Source organism: Panthera uncia (assembly GCF_023721935.1).
Source record: "Panthera uncia isolate 11264 chromosome B2 unlocalized genomic scaffold, Puncia_PCG_1.0 HiC_scaffold_24, whole genome shotgun sequence".
NCBI lineage: Eukaryota > Metazoa > Chordata > Mammalia > Carnivora > Felidae > Panthera > Panthera uncia.
Genome location: NW_026057580.1, coordinates 12,172,866 through 12,200,440, shown reverse-complemented (window position 1 = coordinate 12,200,440; position 27,575 = coordinate 12,172,866). Strand labels below are relative to the sequence as shown.

The following is a 27,575-nucleotide window of genomic DNA, read 5'->3' as shown; positions in this document are numbered from 1 at the left end:
GCCAGCATGAAGGAAAAGAGAAGAAAGCTTACTCCCCTGCTCCCAGCCTCTCCCTTCAGCCCATCCTAACCCCAGCAGCAGAAGAGCAAAGGAAGGACTTTAGCTCTAGAGTGATCGAGCCACAAAGTGAGAGATGAGCTCAGAGACTTCCTACCCGACCTCACTCTTCGGGGGAGGTCACAGGAGTCCAGAGCAGTCCAGGGACACACCCCTGGTCACATGGCCAGTCAGGGGCAGGCCCGTCACCCAGACCCAGGTCTCCTGACTCTACTCTTCAACAGTGCCTCCCAGGTATTCTTCAGCTGCGCCCTTCCTCGCCTCCTACCACCACTGCCCTCGTCAGCCCCGCCTGCTGCCTTACAGCTTCACACACAGACATTCATTTCTCACAGTTCTGAAGGCTGGGAAGCCCAAGATCAAGGTGCCAACAGATTCGGCTCTTGGTGAGGGTATGCTTCTTGGCTTGTGGATGGCCCCATTCTCGCCAGGTCCCCACAAGGCAGAGAGAGAAAGCCCTGGTGCCTCTTCTTCTGATGAGGGTGCTAATCTCACCATTGGGGATCCACCTTCATGACTCATGGAATCCTACTCAGCTCCCAAAGGCCTCGCCTCCTAATACCATCACACTGAGGGTGAGTGCTCCAACATATGAAATTGGGGGGGGGGGGGCACAAATATTCAGTCCTTGACAACCACTCTGTGACTTTTGTCCCCCACCAGGCCTGTCTAGGACTCTGAGGAAAACCATTCCAAACAGTAGAGCTCCCAGGGGCCCTTGCCGGCCGGTCCCTCAGGCTGCCCCCCTCTCACCTAGATGCCCACCCCTGGCCTGGGACCCTAGTGACCTCCGGGCCCTCTGATAACTCCCACAGTAAACCAGATAAAGCTGGAGATCATGGGAGGGTGTGGGGGTCACCTGCAGACTCAGAGCAGGTCGTTTAGCAGAGCTCCTACCACAGCTGGATCATGGCCCACGCTCAGCCCATCCCACCTGGTGACTCCCCCGACATCATTCTTTTTTTTATTTTTTTTTTTAATTTTTTTTTAACTTTTATTTATTTTTGAGACAGAGAGAGAGCATGAACGGGGGAGGGTCACAGAGAGAGGGAGACACAGAATCCGAAACAGGCTCCAGGCTCCGAGCTGTCAGCACAGAGCCCGACGCGGGGCTCGAACTCACAGACCGCGAGATCGTGACCTGAGCCGAAGTCGGAGGCTTAACCGACTGAGCCACCCAGGCGCCCCCCGACATCATTCTTTATGGGAAGAGAATCTGAGCCTCTGTAAAGTGAAAGGACTGGTCCAGGCTCACCCAGCAGAGCCCCCAGGTCTTCCACTCTGTGGTAGATGCCGTGATGCATTGTTCGGACCCCATTTTAGGAACAAAGGATCTATTTTTCCAGCTGCTTAGAGTGCTGTAGGCAGAAACCCCTGAGCTGCCAATTCCTATCTAGCTGAAGAGGGACCCACACCGATGGCTGATCATCATCAGGACAGGAAGACCTGGCCATCTTGTCCCTACTTGAGACAATCCTGAAGGATCATCTCGGCTTCAGGGCTCCCTGTGGGAGACTGGGACATTTCACTGAGACCCCACTGCAGCTTGACCCCTCCCTATGTCCAGTCCTCCTTCCTTCCCTCCCTTTAGGGCATACATCGGTCCTAAGAGCACTCCTTAAAAAAAAAAAAAAAATGCCATGCTCTCCAATTGAGAGAAGATTGGATAAAACAAAGTGATGGATCATCTATAGCTTTCCAAACCTATCTGTCTTGACACCAGTTCTGTTAATTTGATTATGTCATCATTTCTTAGAGTCTTTGTTAGACAAATAAAAATATTTTCTTTGGTAAACAAACAAACATTGCACGCTAACCTCCGTCTCAGAGGCCACTTCTAAGGACCCAAATCTGCAACATACTCTGAAGCCAGGGTGTTTTCCACTGCTCCGAGAGGCCCCATGCCTTACTTAGGGAAATAAGCTTACCCAAAGGAAGACAAAAAATAAACAGCTCCAGGGGGGACATGGAAGATGGCTCCTGACCTGGCAGAAGTCAGAAGGAAAAGCAAATCTACCAGCTGACAATCAAGGCATTAAGGGAAGGCTCCACAAGAGCAAGACGGCAACTGGCATAGACACTTGTAAAGACCAACTGTGGGGTCAGCCTGCCGGAGGAGCAGGGTACAGAGTGTGAGCATCATGGCACCATGATGACCACAAGAGGGTAAGTGTGAGGACAGCCAGCCAGCAACAAGCCCATCAGACACGAGATAGCACCTTCTCTGTCAATCTTGGGCACGTTGACGGATGTAGCATGTTGAGATGGGGCTTTACCAAAAGCCCAATTACATCCTCTACAGGTCACACGACATCTGGGACACGGGGCCCAGCTTAAGGATTCACATTTTTAAGGAAGATACTGACCACTTTTTTAAAAAAAGAAAAAAAAAGGGGGGGCCAGGGGAGGCACCTGGGTGGCTCAGTTGGTTAAGCGTCCAAGTTCAGCTCAGGTCATGATCTCCCGATTCATGAGTTCAAGCCCTGCATCGGGCTCTGCTGTCAGCACAGAGCCCACTTTGGATCTCTGTCCTCTCTCTCTCTCTGCCCCTCTCCCACTTGCTCGCTCGCTCGCTTGCTCACTCTCTCAAAATAAATAAACTTAAAAAGAAGAAAGAAAGAAAGAAAGAAAGAAAGAAAGAAAGAAAGAAAGAAAGAAAAATACTGACCAGCCTCAGCTGCACACCAGGGTACTGAGGTCTGGAACTTACAAGAGAAAAACAGAAGATAAGGATAATTGGAGCAAAACTTCCTTGGGTGCCAGTGCTGTCTTCTAAAAATTTAAAGGCCATAGTGTGGAAAAGAGTTAGAGGGCAGAGCAAGGACCAGCAGGTAGAAGTCAGAGCAGGGCAGATTTGAACTGTCCAAAAATTGGAGCAAGTCGTCTTGCATAGCAGTGTGTTCCCCGTCAGCTGGAAATGCACCCTCAAAGCACGTCATGGATTATGGTCATGGCACAGGCTCCTAATTGTCCAACACCCATTCCATCCTTCTTCCTCAGCGCGTGACAGCACCTCTGTTTTTTAGCCATGCGTATGGCTGCCCAGAATTAAGGCATTTCTCAGAAGCCCTTACTGCCAGGTATAGTTATATGTCTAAGTTCTGGCAATATGAGGGCTAGAAGCTGCAATGTGTACAATTTCCAGAAGGCGTCTTAAAGGATGGCGGGTCAGGCCATCCTTCGTGTATTTCTCCCATCCTCTCCCTAGACTGTATGGGCAGAGTGGCTGGTGTTCAGGCAGTCTTCTAGAACTATGGCAGAGCAACAAGCTAGAGGGAGCCTCTCTCCCCAGAGCCTCCTTTGCATCTTATTTAAGTCACTGTTCTTTGGGGTTTCCTGTCATGCATGGCTGACCCGACTCCTAACTAGCACAGTTAGCGTGACAAGTAGGTGATCGTTGGTTAATTTTTCTGTCCAGCATTTTTCCTTTTTTTCTCATTTTTTTTTTTATTTTGGGGGGGGGGGACAGAGGATCTGAGGCGGGCTCTGTGCTGACAGCAGCGAGCCCAATGTGGGGCTTGAACTCACGAACTGCAAGGTCATAACCTGAGCCCAAATCAGACGCTTTAACCGACTGAGCCACCCAGGGGCCCTCTTTTTCCCCTTTTTCTTGAAACAGAACTTCCCCTTCTTTGGGGAAATGTCCCCTCTTTTGCCTTTCCTGCAGTTTTTCCATACAGTTCCCCCGGGGCCTGCCAATCTTAATATCTCCACCCCTATGTCAAGGCTAGGAACCTCTGGCAGCCTTATGGAGAAAGAATGAGTGAATAAAGCCACAAAGCAGAGAGAAACAGAGACCAGAGAAGGAGGCGATGGGCCTGGTGTTTCTGAGTTTCTGGCTCCAGTTGCCCCAAGGCCCCATGGAACCGTGTCCATCCTGGGTCGGTTATAAGAGGTAGCACGTGTCCTCCTGCAGGCTTGATGACCGTCATGTACAACCCAGAGAGTCCTGGCTCATGTGGAATAGCGTGTAATCGAGTAGCCAGAGGTAGGAGCAGGCCAGCACTAGAGTGGCCGGTAGGCAAGGGAGAACACACAGACAGAAAGATCAAATGCAGGAAGTCCTGACAAAGGAGAGGAGAAGTGGGCTGGGCCTTGAAAGCAGGGGAGGCACCCCTGAAGAGGAACATGGTTGAGTTCAGGGTGGGGGTGGGGGAGGAAAATGGGCACAGGGTGGGCTTTGAGGATCCATGCGGGAGAAGGGGGAGGAAGTGGGGAAGGTGGCAGGGCCACACTGCAGAAGGAAGGCCCCGTATGTCAAGTTGCAGAGTTGGCCTTATAGTTCTCAGACTTTAGTATCCCAGGACTTCTTTAAAAAGGCAGATTCGGGGGCACCTGGGTGGCTCAGTCAGTTAAGCATCCAACTTTGGCTCAGGTCAGATCTCGCGGTTCGTGAGTTCGAGCCCCGTGTCAGGCTCTGTGCTGACAGCTCGCAGCCTGGAGCCTGCTTGGAATTCGGTGTCTCCTTCTCTCTCTGACCTTCCCCCGCTCGCACTCTGTCTCACTCTCTCTCTCTCTCTCTCAAAAATAAATAAACATTTAAAATTAAAAAAAAAAAAAAGCACACAGATTCAGAGGCCAGCTGTGGACAATAAGATGCCATCAAGCAGAGAAGTGGCCAAGCGTGTTTGGGAAAATTAGACGGGGACAGTCGAGTAGACTGAAAAGGGGGAAACTGAGGGCAATAGGCAAACAGGGGTTTTGGAAAATGACAGATATGGAGATGGTGAAGGAGGGGAAATCAGAGTGTAACTGTGAGATTTGCGAAACGAATGAAAACATTGGAAACTGGATGGGAGCAGTAGATGGTGACTGTGCGAGTGACAGGGAGACTTCGAGCATTGCTGGCATTTATCAGGAAGACGGCGGTGGCCCTACTTAGGCACAGCGCACGCTTAAGCTCTTCCAGAAGAACCAAATAGAAATTTCTATAGACAGTTGGAGATGGAGGCTGGGGCTCAGAAGAGCATGGCTGTGGATTTGGGGCTGACCAGCATGGAGGGGGACACTAGGGTGAAAGTGAGGTCTCTGAAGGGGAGCAGAGTGGGGAGGGGAAAGCTGAGGACTGGACTCCCTGCTCTGTGTCTTTATGGAATCAGAATCCTAGAACCAGGCAGGACTCCTGAGGGGGAAACTGAGGCCCAAACACATAAGTGGCTTAAGGTGGCCAATGGGGAGAGCAGAGGTTCACTTTCAGTCTGCAGCTCTTCCCCTTCCGTATGTGTCCCCATGTGTGAGCAGGGGACAGCATCTGCCTAGGGTGCCATTTTGTACCTAGTAGAAACAATGTGCCAACAATTCCAAAGTGCTCTGAAAGGTAAAAATCTCCTTACGCAAGAATTGAATTCAGGCACCAAGAAAAAGAAATCTGATGAGTTCCTCAGTGTGACAGGGACACGAAGACCCTTTCAAAAGGGGCATCCGGCCCTCTGCAGAAATGTCCAGCCACACAGCCAGGATTGCTTGTGGTCCAGCCTAGAAATGAATTGATTTTGCCTTACGATGAATCTGTTATATGGGACATTTACGTTTTATGTGCTTTTGCTTTTGCTGTTTTTTAAGCTTTTTAAAAATGTTTATTTCTTTTTGAGAGAATGCGGGGGGGGGGGGGGGGTAGTGGCGCAGAAGGAGAGGGAGACAAAGGATGCCAAACAGGCTCTGTGCCGACAGCAGAGAGCCCGAAGCGGGGCTTGAACTCTCAAACCACAAGATCATGACCTGAGCCAAAGTTGGACGCTTAAGCGACTGAGCTACCCAGGCGCCCAAGCTTTTTTTCTTTTAAGTTTATTTATTTATTTAAGTAATCTCTACCCCCAACGTGGGACTCGAACTCACGACCCCAGATCAAGAGTCGCGTGCTCTTCCAACTGAACCAGCCAGGTACCTCTTATGTGCTTTTTCTGAACGTATTTTATTTTCAAGAAAAAAAAATGGTTTTTAAAAAGTAGGGGAGGGGGAGAAAAAGCAAACAGATTCCAGGGCAATCATCTAGAAACAAAATAGTTCTTTGTCAGACAAGAGCTTTCACCTCAGGAGAGTATCCCCTGGTGCATGTAATCATTTGTTTACAAAAGGCACATAGTAGCTCCTCAATTGATACTTGCCGGCCAGATGAATCAATGAAATAAACGAGGGGATCCGGTGACTAACTTGGACAGACTGAGAGTCCCAGTGAGGAAGAGAAACAACTCTGAAAAACGGATAGGCAACACTGAATTACCCAGGACTCTACACATAGCCTAGTAGTTCCTGGGCCCATTGAGTCAAACAGGGGACACCTGTGGAGAGGCTCCCACCAAGCCAAGGGGTTTTCTGTCCAAGGTCTCCTCGCCCACCCTTTTTCTACCTGTGGAGGCAGCAGCCCAGACAAGCAAGAAACTGCCCTTTTTTAAAGGTCATGGGAAACGGGTGAGCAGCCAAGGGAGCCCAAAGCAAGCAGCCCCTGGCTGTCCCCCCAACCTCTCATGCTCTCCATTGAGGTGCCGTCCCTTTCCCTCATCTGCACAAAGCCAGTTGGGGAGGAGGGGCAGTGACTACAAATGAAACCAAACCTTTCCTGGGAGGCTCACAGCCTCAGCTCCTGGCCTGCGCAGGCCAGGCCATGTGTTGTTATGGTTGAGTCAACCAGCTGGGAATCAGCAGGGGTTTGTAAGGAAACCACGTTAATTAAGAGAAAGCAAACAGGACAGTCATTCACTCTGTCAGGCCTCTCTTCTGACTTCTCTTGCAGCCCCCTCCCACCTTGGTCTCTATCAGCTCAGCTCTCTCCACCTTCCCATGCCTTTTCCCTGCCTCTGTCATTGTCATTCACAGGGAACATCTGTGTGGCTCTTGGCTCTGATCCACTCTTCCTGGGCGAGGTGGGAGGAAGGCTGAAAGAGCATCTTCATCCACAGCTGGGACCAGAACTTCCTCAGCCCCGAAGCCATAGACAGGCTGACCCACCTGTGGCTTCCCAGCTTTTGCCTTTGCTCTGGCCTCAGCTGGTTGGCCTGGTGCCTGGCAGCAAGTCTTTAAACCAGATCATTTCTGCCGTGAGTTTAAGTTTCTCTTGGCAAAATGAGCTTTTCTGGGCTCATCCCTCGTGAATGTTTCCCCAAACATCTTCATTAGGACAGTTTTCTCAGGACTTGAGTTATCTCCAGATTTTAGATATAGGGTCCAGAACAAGTAATGGACAAAAGAAGGAAGATATCCCTGGCAAATGGGGTAGAATTGAGGGGGCTGGGCTCCTCAGAAGAAGGGGTGGAGGGGCGCCTGGCTGGCTCCGTCCCTTAAGCGTCTGACTTTGGCTCAGATCATGATCTCACAGTCTGTGCATTGGAGCCTGCGTCGGGCTCTGTGCAGACAGTTCAGAGCCTGGAGCCTGCTTCAGGTTCTGTGCCTCCTTCTCTCTCTGCCCCTCCCCCTTCTCAAAACTAAATAAACATTTAAAAAAAAGAGGGGGTGGATAGGAAATTTTGTCAGGATGAGGAGAGGTTCGTCAGTCTTCCTTCTCTCATGTATGTGCATACGAGGTCACTGCTGCTCTTCGAGTTCCAGGATTGCAAGCGCAGCTGGAAACAGTTCACCCCATGCAGGAGAATGACTCTGCCAACAGCCCAGAAACTCTGGCTCTTGAAAAGACCCTTCCTTTGCATAGTAGCTACCATTCTACAGCCCCAGAGAAGGGCCCTCACTCCCTCTTATTCCACAGCACAGTTTTACTTAAAAAAAAAAAAAAAATCCACAACATACTGAGGGATATGTAAGACTCACCGATGAAATAGAAGATGCTATTTTTGAAGTAGGGAGATCAGTCTTAGAAAATACGTTTAAATTAAAAGCAACCTAAATGTCTAGCAATTGGGGATTGGTTGAGTAAGTTATGACACTTCCAGACAATGAAATAGTATACAGCTATTTAAAATAATGTTAAAGATGGGGCACCTGGGTGGCTCAGTTGGTGGAGCTTGTGACTCTTGATCTCAGGGTTGTAAGTTAGAGCCCCACACTGAGTGCAGAGATTACTTAAAAATAAAATCTTAAGGGGCGCCTGGGTGGCTCAGTCGGTTAAGTGTCTGACTCTTGATTTCAGCTCAGTCATGATCTCAAGGTTCTTGAGATTGAGCTTTCCATTGGGATTCCCCACTGACAGCCTTGTGTGGGGCTCTCTGCTGACAGCACGGAGCCTGCTTGGGATTCTCTCTCTCTCTCTCTCTCTCTCTCTCTCTGCCCCTCCCCTGCATGTGTGCATGTATGTTCTCTTCTCTCTCTCAAAATGAATACATTAAAAACTAAAAAAATAACATTTTAATTAATTAATTAACTAATTAATATAATGCTAAGGGATAGAAAAAGAGATCAAAAGAGATCAAAGAGAAATTCCAGGAACAGATCTACACCAGATAAAATGCAATGGAGGAATATATGATGCTTTTAATAAATGATGCCCAGTCAGTTAAATATTGCTATGAGGAAAAAAAAATGAATCTTAATCCCAATCTCAGATCATATAATAAAATAATTCCAGGTGAGTTTTGATCCAATGTAAAAGGTAAAACAATAAAGTTTTTAGAAGAAAACATAAAAGAACATCTTCATGATTTTGAAGAGGACAAATTTTTAAATAAGGAGGGGTAGGAAAAAAAAGGGGGAGGACACCTGGGTGGCTCCGCCCGTTAAGCATCCGACTTTGGCTCAGGTCATGATCCCATAGTTCGTGAGTTCAAGCCCTGCATTGGGCTCTGTGCTGACAGCTCAGAGCCTGGATCCTGCTTCAGATTCTGTGTCTCCCTCTCTCTCTGCCCCTCCCCTGTTCGCACTCTGTCTCTATCTCTCTCAAAAATAAATAAACGTTAACAAATTTTTTTTAAAAAAAGAAGAAGGGGTAGGGGGCCTCGCTGGCTCAGTTGGTAGAGTGTGCAACTCTTGATCTCAGAGTCATGAGTTCAAACCCCCACGTTGGGCATGGAACCTACTTAAAATACCAAAAATGCCAACTACAAAAGAAAAAAACTGATAAATTACACTGTATTAAAAAATTTTTTAATGTTTATTTATTTTTGACAGAGAGAGAGAGAGAGACAGAGCATGAGCAGGGGAGGGACAGAGAGAGAGGGAGACACAGAATCTGAAGCAGGCTCCAAGCTGTCAGCACAGAGCCTGACGCGGGGCTCGAACTCACAGACCGCAAGATCATGACCTGAGCCGAAGCCGGACGCTCAACTGACTGAGCCACCCAGGCACCCCTGTATTAAAAAAATTTTAATATTGCTTATCAGAAAAATATACTATAGAAGGCAACTCAGAAAGGAAGATGACATTTGCAGTGCTTATATCCAACAAAAAACAAGCATCCAGAATATATAAAGAACTTCTACAAACCAAGAAGGAAAAGACAGGAAACCTAATGCAAAATGGGCCAAAGACTTGAACAGACATTTTACAAAAGAAAATATCTAAATGGCTTACAAACATATGAAAAGTGACTCGTCTTCATTAGGCATAAGGGAAATGTAAATTAAATGCCCAGTGAAATCCTATGACATACTCACCAGAATGGCCAAGGTGAAAAGTACAAAAAAATATCAAATGTTGATAAGGAAGTGGAATAATTAGAACTCTTATACACAAGTGGTACCAGAATAAAGTGTTTGGTAGTATCCACTATCTAGTATCTAAGTATATACACACCCTATGACCCAACAGTTCCACTGCTAGATATATTCCTGAGAGAAGTTTGTTCTTGTGTTCAGCAACAATCATACAGAAGAATGTTCATCACAGCACATTTTGCAGTAGTCCCAACTGGAAAATATCCAAATTCTATTAACAAAAGAAAGGATAAATAAAGTACAGTGTAAACACAGTAGAACATTATATAGCAATGAGAATGAACATATGACAAGTATACATAACACTCTGGATGAATCTCACAAATATGCTGTTGGTGAGTAGATGAAAGCAGACACAAAAGCGTACATGTTACGTAAGCTTCTGTTCATACAAAGTTCAAGTGCAGGAAAAAGTAGTTTATGATGCCAAAAGTTAGGGTAATGATTACCCTTGAAGAGGGGATAGTGTCTGGAAGGGGACACCAGGGAGTCTTCTGAACTGCTATTAATGTTCTTTTTTTTTTTTTTTAGTTTATTTATTTTGAGAGAGAGAGCACGCGTGAGCCGAGGAGGGGCAGAGAGAGAGGGAGAGAGAGAGAATCCCAAGCAGGCTCTGTGCCATCAGTGCAGAGCCCAGCGTGGGGCTCAAACTCATGAAACTGTGAGATCATGACCTGAGCATAAACCGAGAGTCAGACGCTGAACCGACTGAGCCCCCCAGGTGCTCCATGAACTGCTGTTAATGTTCTACTTGTTGGTGTGGGTAGGGTATTCCCTTTGTGAAAATTCATCAAGCTGCACACTGATAATTTGTGTACTTTCTCATATAGGTTATTGTTTAATTAAAAAAAATTTTTAAGCTAGTCTCCTGAGCAAAATAGGGTCTCAAAGAATTTTTTTCATGTAGCAACTAACAAATGGATTCAGAAAAGTATATATATTACAAAAAAAAAAGTATTATTTCATTTTGCTAAATGTACATAATGTTTATCTCTGGATTATGAGTGATATGTATTTCCTTTTTACCTTACTGTTTTATTTTTTCTATAATAATCACATTACTCAGCATTATATAAAATACAATTTGTTTTTTAAATATTTATTTTGATAGAGATAGAGAGTGTGAGTGGGGGAGGGGGGAGGGAGAGAATCCTAAGCAGGCTTTCACTGTCAGCACAGAGCCTGATGCAGGGCTTGAACTCATGAACCATGAGATCATGTTCCAAGTCAAATTCAGATGCTTAACCAACTGAGCCATCCAGGTGTCCCACAAGTTGTTTTTTAAAATAAAATTTGATTATAAGAAGTCAGGATAAGATAATGAGGAGAGGGTTGGCACTCAAATACTTTAGCTCACTGTGCCCCAAAGACAGGGCTGTCTTACTGCCCTGGTTGTGACTGGATCCCCAGAAGCTGGAGACTTGTAAAGAAATGGGAAACGGGGGTGCCTGGGTGGCTCAGTCGGTTAAGTGTCCAACATCAGCTCAGGTCATGATCTCTCAGTCCATGAGTTCGAGCCCTGCGTTGGGCTCTGTGCTGACAGCTCGGAGCCTGGAGCCTGCTTCAGATTCTGTGTCTCCCTCTCTCTCTCTGTTCCTCCCCCACTTGTATTCTCTCTCTCTCTCTCTCTCTCTCTCTCTCTCAAAAATAAATAACGATTCAAAGAAAAAAAGAAAAGAAAAGAAAAGAAATGGGAAACGGTACAAGCAGGAAGGGCTCAAGGTCAACATACAGAAGAAATGTGGAAGCTATAGGGAGAGGCCAAGGCTTTCCTGATCCTGGCCAGGACATTTCGACATACACCCCACCAAAACCTTCTCCTCCACTCCTAATCCATGTGTCTGTCTCACTCACCCTTACGTACCTTTCTCTCCAGGATCTGCCTTTGCCGGACGCAATGTTTTATGGTAACCCAATGCCACATTTCTACTGTTCTTGTCCATGGTGGTATCACTCAAGCTCCCCATGGAGCAGTTGTTCTGCATCTCCCTAGTCCACCAGGGGTGACAGTCCCAACTGGAAGATGGATTCCTTCCCTCCCCTTTGTCAGGAAACATGCTCTGCCATTTAATGAGCTTGGTTCTCCCATTTATGAGTCAGAGTAGGAAAACTATAAAATCCCCCTTTCAGGTTAATTATGGAGAGTGGAAGAGGAATATCCTAGCCATCAAGTGGAAGAATTGAGCTGTGTGTGTTTCTTATGTAGCTCTAGGGGAGCATATTATTTATCCTGCAAATCCAAAAGAGAGAAAACCAGGCCGTTGTGGTTTAAGTACTGCAACCTTGCTCATTATGCAAGTACATCAAACTTATGTAAAGTACCTAGCATGTGGGCCATCTCAGTAACTGCCTTATAATTAGCTTCTGTTTATTGAGCACTTAGGTCTTATCTAATCTTCGCAACCCTCTAAAATAGATTCTACTCATTCATTATTCAACAACTATACATTGCATTTATTATGTGTCAGCACTGCTCTAATTGCTGGAGATAGAAGTCAAAACAACAACAACAACAACAACAACAACAACAACAACAACACAATATCCCTGCCTTCGTGGAGCTTACAGTTTGGTGGAGAAACAATATTATACAAATAGATGTAAAACCGCGACTGTGCCAAGTACTAAAATGGAGTTATCTAGCGCTGAGAGCCAGTAACCCCCGTTAAGGAAGACTAATGTGGAAGTGAATTTTGAGCAGGAGAAATAAGCAGGAGTTTTACCAGGTGGCCAAAGAGCAGGCAGAAGAAATAGCTATACGAAGGCTCTGAGGCCAAAGGGAAGTGTTAAATATAGGAGAATGAAAGGCAAGTGTGTATTGGGGTTGGAGGAGAGATTGATGGAGAAGGGAGGAATTAATTCTATGCCAGATCTACCTGATACCTGATGTTCCAGAACCGGAGTCCTAACCATTTCAACCTCTATTGTACAGGCCTACCCCCACCCACAAGAAGCAAAAAATCCGCACATGAATTTTAAAAGCTTTAAGGAAATAGGTGTAGTGTATGTGATTTTACAAAGAAAACCTGTCAGGGAACGAAAGAGACCTTGAGACTTCGAGGACTGGCATATGAGAACTAGAACACCTGCCCAGGACCCTCGGAATCACTCAGACTTCACACAGGGCTCCAGGCTTAGCCCCAAGCCGGAGAGGCGAGGAAGCTAGAAATTCAAGGCGACCGGGGCGAGACTCCCACAGCTGCACACTTCCTGCTCACCATTGCGGCTGCGCGCGCGCCGTTCCGGAAGCGGAAGTGCACTAGCGGTCACCGTTAATTTTCAAGATGGCGGCTCTCAATGTGCTGGTGTATCCTTGTGGACGGCTGCTCCGAGGGCTCCTGGCTGCTCCAGTCGCGACCTGCTGGGCTCGGCCTCCAGCTCGCGGGTTCAGGGAAGGTGAGTCCTGGGTCCCGGCTACCTTCTAACGTTGAGGGAAAGAGCGGGGGAGGTTGCTTCCCTCAGCCTCCATACGCCCCTCCCTCCCTTTCCTTAGCGCGGTTCTGAAACGCGGGAGATGCAGGCGCTCTGGGGGTGCTTGGAAGCACTTTCCAGACCCTGAAGCTATTATCTTGACTTCCCACTGCTCGCAAGTGTTCTCACTAGTAGGGGAGGACGGGGGGGAGGACGGAAAGAAAGGCCTGCTTGGTTAGCAGGGCAGGAAGAAACCTGTCCCGGGGTTCAGAAAAGTTTTCGGTAAACGTCTGCATGTTAGTTTTGATTTCCGTATTCTCCCAGCTGCTACCTCCCTCGTTTAAAAAAAAAAAAAAAATCCCTGAACCATGAGCGAAGGACATGTGGCTACCCTCCCCAGTTTCTCATCCGAAAATGCTGTGTTCTGATGGCGACTTTTTCCGCCCTGGCCGCTAGTCTCCCAGAGAAGTGGAAGCTAAGGTGGAAAAGCCACCGAACAGCTGAGGCAGGCACATGCTAGATGGTGCTTCTCCTTTTCTATAATCGTTAAGTCTGGAAAGGCAGCCTGCTTCCAGAATTGAACTGAGAGCTTACAGAAGGCCAAGTACTGGACTTCAAATTGTCAAGGAATTCTGTCTGGAAAAAGAAAAGATACAGCCCCTTTCCTGAGAAGTTAGATTCTAATGAGATGATATGTATATGCTCCAACAAATGCAAGTTTTTACATGACTAAATATAGGGAGATTTGGTTACTAGAAACAGAAACCCTATTGGAAGTTTTACTGAGGGGAATGTGTCTTGAACAGGCTTTGTAAAAAAAGGATGGACTGGCAGAGAGTGAAAAGGTCTTTTGGGACATAGCCTTCCTTTGTGCATTGCTGGAAGCAGGAAAGGATGAGTGGTGTGCAAAAGTGATACTGGTTTTTGTTTTTGTTTTTTAAGATTCTGGCATAGTATTGGCCAACGTATCCTTCAAAGCTGAAAGGTATCCAGAGGGAAAGGGTAATCCTTATTGTCAGAGGGAACAGAAAAGTCCAAAAAGAAGAACCAAATGAAGCATCCATTGGATTTGTCTCAGAAAGGGTCTCTTTTTAGCTTTCAGACAGCAGTGGCAGACCGGGCTCCTGGTAGGCCTGGCCCCAACTAACTGGGCTTGGCCTCCAGCTCGCAGATTCAGGGGAGGTGAGGGGGGTCCCAGTTTGGGGAAATCAAAGAGAGATCTCATGAAGAGACAGACATAGGTATGTTAGAAGAACTTAGCTGTGAAGGGAAAATGGAACATTTACTAGAAAGAACGACATAATTCAGATACTGCCTGGTTAACATTAGATAAACTAATCCATTAATAAAGAAAGGTACCAAAGAGATCATGCTGATGACAGAAGGACTTAGTAAGATGTTTCATCTCTACACATGCTGCACAATAAGCATATACCCATAAGATTTTTGAGGGTGTCTACCAAGCATCAGGCTCTAACACCTGCTGTTTACATATCCATTGTGAAATTGAAAGTTGAAAACAGTTTTTTGCCATGTTTCCAGAGAATGTACGAGAGGAATCAGGGTTTGTTTGTTTGTTTACAAAAGAGTATTTGAGATTCAAATTTTTTCAGCTGGAGATTTTGTGAAATGATGGACTCTATAATCAGATTGGTCTTTCAACTCTTTCTCTCCGTAAATATCTGGGTTGGTAACTCTTTGGTGTTACTCGCCGTCAGACCTAAAAGCTAAATCATTGAATCAATGTGACCTTACATAAAGGCATTACCATATTCTTTATTCTGCTTGAGAACCACCTGTCTTCAAAGCCTTTAAATGAAACCACTTTGTCTTGATACACTATTTAAAGTTGTGGGGAGGAAGCTGGGTGTTTTGCTGAAAATACTCATCCTACTTTTTAGAGTATCAGACAGTACTCCCTAATTATAGGCAGAGTTCATGAACACCCAACACTTGCCTGTAGTGACTCTCAGGCTAAAGCAGTGGTTCTCAACCGGGGGCAGTTTTGTCCCTCAGGGAACATTTGGCAATGTCTAGAAACACTTTTGGTTGTCACAACTGGTAGTCCTGGCATTTGGTGGGTAGAGGCCAGGGATGCTGCAAAACATCCAGTGCACAGGATGGCATCCCCAGCAAAGGACAGCCTGGGCTGAAATGTCAGTTGTGCTGCTGGTTTAAGGTTGATAAGAGGGACACAAAAAAAGCAAAAAAGATCCTGGAAAAAGCAAAAGTGAAGGAAGATAAGAATGGAAATTGTGGTTTAGTATGCACCCTGCTGCAAGCACTGTGCTAGGTTTTCCACATACATTTATTCAGCCTTCTCAATTTTTTTTTTAATGTTTATTCTTGAGAGAGACAGAGACAGAGTGCAAGAAGGAAGAAGCAGAGAGAGACGGAGACACAGAATCCAAAGCAAGCTCCAGGCTCTGACCGTCAGCACAGAGACGGTCATGAGATCATGACCTGAGCCGAAGTCGGACACTCAACCGACTGAGCCACCCAGGCACCCCCTTCTCAACAGTTCTTACAAGTGGATATTACTGACATTTTTACAATGAGAAAATCTGGCCCAGAGGAGTTCAGTAGCTGCCCAATATCACACAGCTAGTAAGTGATGGCCTCGAAGTAGAGTCAGCACTCTTCCCTCTCCACCATTAATATCACTGGGCTACTCGACAGAAGGGCTTCCCTGTGGTTCTCCCCCAGTGAAAACTCTCATCACTTAACTCGCCGAGGACCATTAGTACTTTTTATGGGAAAGATTGTGTTAGATCTCATTCCTGCCTTATCACTCTTGGGAAGGAAATGTATTTAAATTTTTTTTTATTTTAAGTTTATTTATTTTTGAGAGAAAGAGCGAGTGGGGGAGAGGCAGAGAGAGAGGGTGAGAGAGAATCCCAAGCAGCCTCCGCACTGTCAGCATGGAGCCCAATGCAGGGCTCGAACCCCACAAACTGTGATATCATGACCTGAGCTGAAACCAAGAGTTGGGCACTCAACTGACTGAGCCACCCAGGCGCCCCGTGGGAAGGAAATGTATTTAAAACAAGAAAAATAAACAGACGTGACTATCTGAATGAATAATAATCATCTATCAGAAACCAGTGCAGAGTATGTTGAAATGAGTAAAGGCTGAGGGAATTTTCTTCATCTTTTCCAGTTAGGTAAGGGGTTTTCTGGAGGACTTAGCAATTCAGACAAGGATGTGCATGTCAAGTGGACATCTCTATAGCTAAAAGCTTTAAGAGACGAGTGTGTGAGTTGGGGGCTTTCCAGACTTGAAGGGACATAGTCCAGAGTAGCCTGCTAGTGGAAAAAGCATAGGAAAGTGTAATACAGAGGGACATTCCCATCGGAGGTCCAAGGGAAAAGAACGGGCTAGGTGATTAGGGAATCAGAAAACTTTGGTAACGGGCGCCTGGGTGGCTCAGTCGGGTTAAGCATCCGACTTCGGCTCAGGTCACGATCTCGCAGTCTGTGGGTTCGAGCCCCGCGTCGGGCTCTGGGCTGATGGCTCAGAGCCTGGAGCCTGCTTCCGATTCTGTGTCTCCCTCTCTCTCTGCCCCTGCCCCGTTCATGCTCTCTCTCTGTCTCAAAAATAAATAAAACGTTTAAAAAAAAAATCTATAAATAAAAAAGAAAAAAAAAAAGAAAACTTTGGTAACAGAACTAAAGATGAACAAAAGGGAGTGGGGAAGGAGTTTGAGAAAAGTAGTCAATAGCCAGAAGTGCTGCCACACATCCCAAACCCCCACTCGACTCCCTGGCCCTGCCCTAAGACTTGTAAGTGCCGCCTGTTGGCCATCAGTGACTCCGTTCTGGAATCTTGTGCTTGGGACTTGGTTTCCATGGATCCTGTCCAAGAAGGACTTGGTCTCTGGGCACTTGCTGTGGCAGCGCCCTCCACATCATTCATGGGTCCTCCTTCCAACTTTACTAAACAGTTGAGTCTCTATACTGCCGCAGTTCACTGTGTCTGTGTTTATGTGGCCATCAAGGTCTTTCTGCGTTCACTGCAATCTCACCACAGCGCTGTTTGCTCTCGACTCTTATAATTCAGTTGTCTTGGATTCCATCCTAGGCGAGTATTTATTGAAGTACTCAAAGGACCTCTTTACAAGGCATGGACTTTTATTGTAGTGAAGTTCCCATACTTGGTTTCATTCCTTTTTCTCCTCTAGGCCAAAGACTGTCTTCCTGTTCTGTTCTAATTCTCCACAGTAGGTAGAGCAGGGCTGTACCCTCCACAGGTGCTCAGCAACTTGTGTTGTCTCACATGGGACGGATGATTTGATGTGTATGAGAAGTGCCTATCTTAGAAGATTCGACCCCTAATTCCAGTTTAGAAAACTGCTTCATGTCTTTCCTTAGTTTACTTGATAATAGCCACACCTCAGAGCACAAGGGTGATTCCATCTTTTTCTAAACAAGTTTTCTGTTAGTACCTAAACCTCTTAGTCCAGCTTTTCATGGCCATCCCCATCTTGAACGGAGAGGAGGTCAGGGACAAAATGGATCTCAGGGTTTGTTTGGTTTTGACTTGTTTTTGTATGCACACTGAAAATCAATACTATTTTGATTCCTATCTCCTGTTTTCAGAGGCTCAAAATCTGCTAGGGGCCTCTTCAGGCTCCAGCCAGGCCTCCTGCCCCTGCACTGAGACACAGCCCTGATCACTCTCAATCCTTCGAGAGTTCTCGGGTCATTCCTTCTGGTTTGACAAGTTGTCTGCATAAGATAAGCATCTGCCTATTGTTTTACCCACTGGATTGTAGTAAGATGATTCACTGGCTCAGGGTTGCTGTGTGGGGAGCTAGTGAACAGCCGAGCTGGCCACAGGCTTTTGATCTCTCTTCCAGGGGCCAATGAGATGACTTCAGGGTTTGGTTCTTTGCCGGGAGTGATGTGTGTTCTGTTAGATTTGTTTACCTCATGGTTAGGACCCAAGTGCCTCCACAGAGAGGGGAACCACATGTTTATCCGCTTCATGTTTCAAGACATCGTTCTCCTGCTGGCTTGAGTGTACCAGAATGTGTCTCTCCTTTTGTTTCCTACCGGGATTATTAAAAACTTGCCCCTCACCTGTTGCTGCTTAGATTTGGTTGCTCTCTGCCCCTCTCCCAAGTTGGTTTTTGCAAAGTTTCCGGGGTGCCTGGAAGCCCTGCTGAGCTGGGGCTGAGTCCTTTTTCTGCTCCCCCCGCGTTTGTACATTGACACGTTCCAGTGACCGTCTCCCTGCAGCTGTGCTGGCCTCCTGACTGAGCATCAGTCTGAGTCTCACCCACATCCCACTTAGGCTGGTCTCTGTTCTGAACAAGTAGATCCGTGTGTGGGGTGACGCATTTTCTTTTACAGGGAGAAAACTAGTTTGTCTTTGAATGGATTAGTAACTACAGTGTTCTGGAGGAAGCCTCAGGGCCCTTCTGGCCATCATTACTCCTTTGTGTATCTGGAGTGGGAACATTGAGGGGCTCTCAGGTTGGTTGTTTTGGAGTAATGAGTCTTTCTGAATGGTCTTGCCCAAAAAACAAATGGGGGACAATTCCAGACAGTCTGTGTCCAATTAGGTGTTGGTCACAGAACTCAGTGATCACAGATGCTGCCCTGGGCCTCCAGTTGAGTTAGAATTGCCTCATTTTTTTCTTAGACATTCTCTTTCTCTCTTTTTCTTGTTTATTATTTATTGCAAAAGCAGTACATGTTTATTTTAGAAACTTTAGAAAATATGGACAGGCATAAAGAGAATAAATTCACGTACTGCCACCACTGAATGAAAACAGCATTACCATTTGGGTACACAGCTTCAGGGGTCTGAGCCTCCTGAAGTCTACGTCTGATTGTATGCTCATCAGCGTGTTTCCAGGAAAAGATCCATAATTTTCACTAGATTTTTTTTAATGTTTATTTATTTTTGAGAGAGACAGAGTAGGAGTGGGGGAGGGGGAGAGAGAGAGGGAGACACAGAACCTGAAGCAGGCTCCAGGATCTGAGCTGTCAGCATAGAGCCTGGTGTCGGGCTCGAACCCGCCAACCGCAAGATCATGACCTGAGCCGAAGTCGGACACTTAACCGACTGAGCCACCCAAGCGACCCTTCACTAGATTCTTAACATGAAGAACAACCTTAGGCTCTCTCTAATCCACACTACTCCTTGCCTTGGCTGAAGCTGAGTAAAACTCATTATGGTAGCCAAGCTGCGGTTAAAGTCCAGTTTTAGTATTTAGGGAGACAATTTGCAGTCTAGCTAAGTGGACCGAAGTTTTCAGTGACAGTAATTAGCAGCCAGAAGGGAACCATGACAAGTACTTCGTGGTCTTGATGCTAGCTAGCATTTATTGAGCATGTGCTGTGTACCAGTTCCTATGCTAATGGCAATGGTTTCTCTCTTTCTGAAGAAACTGGGAGAACAAGGAAGAATCTCCAAGAACTTTTTTTTTTTTTAATGTTTGTTTATTTTTGAGAGAGAGACAGTGTGAGCAGGGAAGGGGCAGAGAGAGGGAGACACAGAATCCAAAGCAGGCTCCAGGCTCCGACCTGTCAGCACAGAGCCCGATGCGGGGCTTGAACTCCTGAACCACGAGATCATGACCTGAGCCGAAGAAGTCGGAGGCTTAACCGACTGAGCCACCCAGGCGCCCCTCCAAGAACTTTGTTTGATGTTTGCCGAACCTGCACCATGGGCTTGGTTCTTCTTTGAATATTGTTGAAGTTGTCATTCTGCATCCTGGTTGAATACACCAGGAGTAAATACATACAGCCTGATGGATGTGTGTGTGACTTACCGTCTTGCCCTCGAGTTTTCTCCTGACTGCCTCAGACCTTAACAGGTGGAGAGCTCTGTCTGGAATTGCAGTGCTCTCCTGAAAACTCAGCCTGGACCAGCGTCTGCAGGGCCCTCTCCCCCACCACCCTCTCCAGTGTACATACAGCAAAGGTGCAACCCTGCAGGAGAGGAGTGGAGAAGGACAGAGGAGTTAAGTCACACCGCTGCCTCATACAGCTGTAACCTGGCTTCCCAGGCTGAGTTCTGGGAGTGCCATCCGCTTGTCTGCTGTGGGGCCGCTGGCACAGCATTAGTTCAGTCCTGTGTCTGAAACGTCAGGGTCAGAAGCCATGTTTGTCTGATTCTTGTCATGAAAGGACACATGCAGTAGGTACTTTTGAAGACCTTTTAGATGCTTCTGTCCCCACCCCCACCTCACCTCTGAGGTCACATCGCTAGGCATGGGAGGGTAGGATCTTGCCAATTCCCCTGGTTTAGAACCAAGATGAATTTTGGCTCAGAACAACAAAAACAATGTGGAGACCCTTAATCCCAGAGAGATGATATTACTTGGGGATCTAGGCTTGCCCCCACCTAGCCTCAAGGGCATAGAGCCTTGGCACTTGGAGGTGAACCCTGTACCCTTTTCTCTTCCAGGTGGGGATAGTGGGAGAGTGCAGACTGAAAGCTCCGTTTTTCTGCATGTGTAGAATTTGAGCTATTATTTGAAACTCACTGTTCCTTATTAAATGGCTGACCTAATTTTTCCCCTTTATCTCTGTAGTGGTGGAGATCCAAGAAGGGAAGACAACTATAGTAAGTATCATTGAGCTGGCCACTACAGCCTCTTTAATGCTTGTAGCTGCCTGGGAGGGACAGATGGACGGAGGCCCAAACTGGACTCCTGGCTTCAGGAGCAGCTCCCTCTGTCATCATAAATCCCACAGTCTACCATTTTTCAAGCTGTGCACTGTAGTGGTTGAATCAGAGACGGTCACTGTGCCTGGACTGAGGCCTCTGTTATTTGATTAAAGTTGCATTTTGTATGACAAGGTCTCAGAGGTCTTTGTTGATACATTCTTTGGTGGGCGATTAATCAGTTTTCTAAAGGGGAAACTAAGGCAGTGGTGAGACTGGAAAGCCCAAGTAAGCTGACCCATGGTGGGGAGCCTGGATCTCAGTCCCTTTCTTTCCTGCCTAGAATGACCAAGCTACTTCTTAAGTGACACAGTTAAACGGTGACACTGTCTGGGCCCTGGGCTCTCTAGCTAGTGCGCTGGCTTGTCTGTTGGTTAAGTAGTTAGAATGATTCTTCATCCACCTACTCCCCCCTTTCCCTCAGTGGGCCCATCTCACCTCCCTTCCTCGGGGAGTCATGGGGCCTAGATTATCCTATAATCCCTAAAAGACAACGTTGTTTTCACATGGCCTGCCATGCTTCCAAGAAACCCTCAACTACTCCACAGAGCTCCCAGAAGCCTCTAACTTCCATGTCAACCAGGGATTTAACCCTTCTGGCAGCCAGCCACGCTTGATCCTCCTCAAGGCAGTCTTATCCCCAGGACAAGCCCTCTTTGGGTTCCCTCTTTGGGTCTTCCCCAGAATACTTCCTCCTGCTTTTCACTGGTTAACCTCAAAACAGTTCTTTTTAGGGGGCTCCCATCCCTCTGGGCCCCTCTTTTGGCTCCCTTATTCAAAGCCAAAACAAGCATTCACCCTAGAAACTCCATGCTGGTGGAGAAAAATATATCTGACCTTTGAATATGGAGTGTTTTTCCATATGGAGCGTGAATTTGCTATTTGCAAAATAAACGTGGAGACATTGTGGCACTGTGAGACCCCTGGCTGACTTTGGGTACTGCTCACTTTCTGGATCTCACTGTCTTCATCTATAAAATAAGATTATGATGCTTCCCTCACTAGGTCATAGGGGTGAAATGGGGTGATACATGTGAACCATTATTAGCACAGAGCCAGGCATACAATGGGGAGTCAATAAATGTTAGCTCTCTCCCCCGTCAGGTCCGCCTTAACTTCCTCCCAAGACCTACCATGCGTCTCCACGTTTTCCCCAATGCACTTCTCCATTTCTGGCATGGCTGTGGTAGCCTTGGTAGAAAGTTAGGTAGCAGTGCCCGCACAGCCTTGCATTGCATCCAACCCCCTTTCCCTTTTGCCACTTCTCCCCCAGGAGACAGTATTGCTTTCCTCCCAGAGCCCAGCCTCGCTCTCATGATCCATGGCCTCAATCAGCAAGGCTTTCTAAACTCCCCCTCTTGTAATCAGAGCTGCCTCCCAGATCATTGGCTTATTAATTCCAAGGCTGTGTCACAGGATACAGCAGCAATGGCGGAGGTCATTGTACACGTGGCCTCAGCAGGATTTGAAAGGTGGCATCCAAAATGATGAAAGCAAGGAGGAAGGCGGGGGAGTGTATCTTCCCACGTGTGTTTGAAAAAGAGAGAAAAAGCAGGAGGGTACACGATACCTGCTTGTAGAGGCATAGATCAGGCTTTCTCAGCCTCAGTGCTGTTGGCATTTGGGGCTGGCTAAATCTGTTGTGGGGGCTGTTCTGTGCCTTGAAGCATTAGCAGCTTCCCAGCTAGATGCCAGTAGCACCCCATCCCCCAGCTGTGGCAATCTAAAATGTCTCAGACATTGTCCCACATCCCCTGGGGGGCAAAATCCTGCCTGGTGGAGAACCACTGGCATAGACTTACCTCTGTAAGATGAAGCTGGAAATGGCACTTTCCTCTGAGAAGGATATGTGGGACGGGAGGGAGGCTTCCTTTTAACTGTGTATCCCTGCACAGTTTGAAACTTCTTAGCATATGCATTTATTACTTTTTCCCAAAGCACGAAACATGATGTTCTGGTGTTTTCTTTTGCTTTGTTTTGTTTTGTTTTGTTTGAGGAAGGGAAGATAGTGTTCAGCTGATAAAACAAACCCCTCCCTCTTGCCATCAACATTAAGTCTAATTGCCACTACTCTTACATGCCACCGTGTGTCTCTGGCCACCCCTAAGGCCCAGTATACAAAAGCTGCAGAACCACCAGCACAGTTCGGGTGGAGAGACCTATCAGCCACTCCCACAGGTCCCCAGAGATGAACTTTCCCCAGCATCTCACCATTTTGGGGGTTGCTCAAGGATCTGAAGCCCCACGTGGCCTTCTCCCTCACTGGCTCTCTTTCTCTGCCTCCTAGATTGAAGGCCGGATGACAGAGACTCCCAAGGAAAGTCCAAACCCCCCTAACCCCACTGGCCAGTGCCCCATCTGCCGGTGGAACCTGAAACACAAGTATGGCTATGAGGTGAGTCTACTCAGACACTCGGTTCTGCATGTCATGGAGGTCATGGTCCCTGGTTCACTTAAGCAGCATCCCCACTCCCCAACCCCAACCCCACCCGCCAGCCACTGCATCTCATGGAGCCACCAAAGACAGGAGCATTTTGTTCAATGGCTCTCAACCCTGGCTGTGCCAGGGAGCTTAAAAAAAAAAAAACCAGCCCCGCCCCAGACACTGATTCCATTGGTCTGGGGTGGAGCCTGGCCATCATGATTTTTTAAAGCTCCCAGGGTGATCCTAATGTGTAGTCAGGGTTGAGAGTCACTAACTTAGATCATGGTCTGGTTGCATGCAGTTCAGACCACCAGGGCCCTGTAACCCAGTCTTGCAGGGCGTGTTCCCAAGGGGATGAAATCAGGATCTAGATTTGGCTTTTTGCCTTTTCTTAGGAGGGTATATTTGGAGAGTCCTCACTATGCTCTGGGGACACATTACTGTCTCTTTCCATACGAAGTTATAAAGGCTCCTGTTCGCTCCAGCTCTTCTAGAGCTGTTGTCTCCACGGAAAGGTGATAATGGTGAATAACAACAAGACGTAACCCGCACTGAGTGCAGGCTCCATGTCAGGCACTGTTGTAAGCATTTACATGTCTTAATTCACTTAGCTTTCACAATATCCCTGTGAAATAGGTATTTTTTTCACCCTTGTTTTCTAGATGAGGAAATTCGAGGCATGGAAAAGCTGATGAATTTGCCTCAGTTCACCCAGCTAGTATCAGAGCCAGGATATAAACTCTAGGGATACAAAACCCAGGCAGAGCCTACTATCCTGACTGCTGTTCGCCATCCTCTCTAGAAACAGGGAGGCCTTGGGGGAAGGGACGCAGCCCTAGAAAAATCCATACTTGTCCTTCAGAGTTCTATTGGTGACATTAAGCACCCTATTTTTAGGTTTCAGGTGATTCAGGCTCTGGGCCAATTTGACCTGCAAGTTGTCCCTGTGCCCCTCTGTGGAATGGGATGACTAAGGGCAGAGATCCCGGTCAGGTGGTAAGAGCAGGAGAGGCCACATGCCCATGGGATCTGAACAGAATGACCCGACTAATCTCCTGGGCCGGGAGCCTTGGCTCTGGGCCACCCAGCAAGGAGGGGGGCTCCTTTCACTCTGCCCTGGGCCCTTCTGCTCATAACTGCCTGAAGTAATCGGAAGCCTGCAGGTCACGGAGCAGTGTTGACAGCTTCTTGTGACATGAAGTTAGTGGGGTTGTGTCCATACTTAGAATCCCAGCTGAAAATGGGGAAGTGAAGCCCACACCTGCCTAACCACCATGGGGCACTCTTTCTACCAGCCGTTTCCAGGAAATGGATTTGGCTGTGTTTATCCAGCAGAAGAAATCCAATCCCCTCCGAGGTAAAGGCTAAAGTTGTTTTCCTTTTACCCCTTTCCACTCAGGACAATGTTAGCCTGAGCTGCACAAAGCTGTCGGCTTGCTTGGCAGCCTGCAGTGGGGGGCTGGGGCTGTGGGCCCAGTTTATTAGTCCTGGATAATCTAATCCAAGTTCTTTTCACCAGATTCTAAAGATTACAGGGGTGGGAATTGGGGGCTCGGGTCCCTGAGGAGCTGTCCAGTGATTAAAACAAATCTGCGGTTATACAGCGAGGCGCCTGCCAGGGCAGCAAGTCAGTTTGTGGAACATGACTGCTGAGACTGGCATGCCAGGCCCCTCAGGTGGGCGGGGCTGCCATCTCCATCGGGAAGTAATAGCTTTTATTTAACCCCCTCAGCCACCCTGTGAAAGTTGGAAGGGGAACTCAACTCTGGTCTTGATTTTGGCTCTGTTTGTCCTTGTTTCCTTCACTTGTCCAAAGCGGTCTCACGGTCCAAAGGAAGCCTGAGGATCCATTCACATCTGCTCACGGGGGGCTTAAGAAGATGTGGCATTCAACTTCACAACCCTGGTCCCCTCCCACTCGGCTCATATGCTGCCTCGCACTTCCAAGGGAAGAGCATAGGTTGGAGGGGTGGTCTGTGTATTCTGGCCCCATGGCATGTAGGCTTTGGGGTAGAAATGGTACCCGTTTTCCCACTTTCCCTCTTGTGTGGAAATCTGTGACGTGCCCCCTATCTCACCCAAGGAGAATAACAGACGTTTCATTACCAGAAAAGATGCTGCTGGCGCTTGAAAAATTAATGCACTTTTTTTTTTTTTTTTTTTAAGAGCAAGCAGGGGAGGGCAGAGAGAGAGAGAAAATCTTAAGCAGGCTCCACGCTCAGCACAGAACCCAACATGGGGCTCAGTCTCACGAACCGTAAGATCATGACCTGAGCTGAATCCAGAGTCCAATGCCCAACAAATTGAGCCACCCAGGTGCCCCAAGATTAACCCTTCTTGAAGAGTTTGTTTTCTAATCTATCAAAGATTCTTATGGAGGCTGAGAGCCTTTGGAGTTGGTTATGGGTTGGAAAATCTTATCAAGTTGGGATTTAACTTTTGTTAGGGTAAAGGTGGAACAGTGTGCAAAGCTCTATATAGAAGGTGTGGTATCAGGTTGGTTCCTGAGGGAGACATCAACCCCCTGGAGTGCTGGGGTGGGACGGCCTCCCCTGTAGGCCACAAGGCCTGGTTCCCTACATCAAACACCTACCAGCTGAGTGTCTGCAGTTTTCCCTTTCCACTAGGATGTTCTGCTGCTCAGTCAGTTCATCCGGCCTTGCGGGGGCATGCTGCCTCGAAGGATCACAGGCTTGTGCCAGGAAGAGCACCGCAAGATTGAGGAGTGTGTGAAGATGGCACACCGGGCAGGTAGAATGCCCTCTCGGGGCTAAGAGGGGCAGAGGGCTATAGGTGCCATCCCCCCGATCCCACCCCTCGCTGGCCACCCCATGTTCCGGCCCCTCCTGGAAGAGAAATGGACATCCAGAGTCTTCATTATACCCGCCACCTGGTGCCAACTTCCTGCCCCCCTGGGCTTTCCCTCTAGCACCCAAGAGCTGCAAAGGGAGCTACAAGACCATCCCACATGTGCTCTTGCTTCCACTCAGGTCTGTTCCCAAATCACAGGCCTCGGCTTCCTGAAGGATTTGTTCCGAAGAGCAAACCCCAGCTCAATCGGTAAGCAAACCTGGGTGTCAGCACCAGGATCATTTGGCAGGCCCTCGGCTCTCACTGTATTCCACTGGGGAAGCCATTTACTGGAGCTCGTCCCACAGCTCTGAAAGCTAGAGGGCTCCTTGGCTGTCTGTTCCATCCCTCCCAGCATGAGCACCCACCGCCGCTGCGGTGGGTGTGCCGTGCACACTTCTGTGAGCCTCCCCTGCTGGCCTCAGCCTCTCTCCTCTTCCCTCCCCAGCTGGGCACTTAGCATAGGGGCAAAGAGGGTAAGAAGGTCTGCTGGTTGGGCATTAGAATGTGCTAATCCCCTGTTTATGACATCATACTGAGTTGCTATGGGAATGTCAGAGCACTTCTACAAACTTCGGTATCCCAGCACTAGGGTTACTAAAGGGCAAAATGAGGCCTTAGAAATGGGAGGGCTCTTTGGGGTAGGGCCACTGTGCACGTCCTACACTACAGAGCTTTAGCGTCCACATAGACCAGATTGCAAATGGCGCTCCCTAGAGTCCTGCAGTTAACCTGCAAGGCTGTTCATGGCAGCCTGGGAGGTCCTGAGCTTATGTAGAGGAGAGGAAGGCCCCTAGATCCTGGAATCAATCAGTCTGCCTTTCAGCCTAAGCAGGGTGGCCCCCTCTGGTATAGAAACACATTCCTGTCTCACACTCCCAGACAGCTCCTTTACCATACTCATGGTCTTCCTAGATCTGTGATACCCCCTTGTTGAGAGTAGATCTGGGCCCCTGCCCTCCGCAGTCTGTCCAGCTGCTACTATAACTGCTGTCTGTAGGGGACCAAAGATGGTTGAAGCAGAGCAAGACACCGCACCCACAGCGAACCTCTAAGGCTGAGCCCCAACAAAATGGCAGACACAGAGGGTGGGAGGCCAGGCAGCGGACCGGGGGTGCAGGGCCAGAGCTGGGTCTTCACTGACACCTCACCAGCACCCTGGCCCCATGCCCATCTCCACCTGTACCTCCCACGTTGCTAGCTGTGTCATTTGCCCGCAGCCCTGGGGGAGCAGATCATATTAACCTCTTCCTGCCTTTCCTGGACCATTTGGGGGTTGAGCCTACCCTCCCTTCTGACTTGTAAAGAGACAGCAGCCGGCCTGAGGACACAATCCATCCTGCCCTCAGGCCTTTGAAGCAAGGCCAGGCTCCCTCCCATATATCCGGTGTCCTTTAACGTGACACGGGATTGATGATGTGTGGGGGCTCTTGAGTTGCAAAAGGCCACTCTGGGGCGGGGGGGGGGGGGGGGGCGGGGAGGGGAAGTCCTGACTACGAGGAAGTTTGATTCTCTTGCAAGGGACTTTATGATTCCATCCAGAGGTCCTTGAGCT

The 27,575-nt window shown here is 47.9% G+C and overlaps 1 protein-coding gene across 2 annotated transcripts in view; it reads left to right on the top strand.

Moving 5' to 3' along the window:
- The first annotated feature begins 12,901 nt into the window (after positions 1–12,901).
- Positions 12,902–27,575, top strand: part of MRPS18A (mitochondrial ribosomal protein S18A) — a 16,583-nt gene continuing 1,909 nt past the window's right edge. The window contains exons 1-5 of one of the 2 annotated variants that reach the window (XM_049653745.1): positions 12,902–13,049; positions 20,612–20,643; positions 23,033–23,140; positions 25,798–25,921; positions 26,100–26,230. In XM_049653745.1, coding sequence (XP_049509702.1) covers positions 12,938–13,049; positions 20,612–20,643; positions 23,033–23,140; positions 25,798–25,921; positions 26,100–26,194 — 471 coding nt within the window. In that variant the 5' untranslated portion in view covers positions 12,902–12,937 and the 3' untranslated portion in view covers positions 26,195–26,230. The remainder of the gene's footprint in view (positions 13,050–20,611; positions 20,644–23,032; positions 23,141–25,797; positions 25,922–26,099; positions 26,231–27,575) is intronic. The other variant, XM_049653744.1, reaches the window with a different exon arrangement.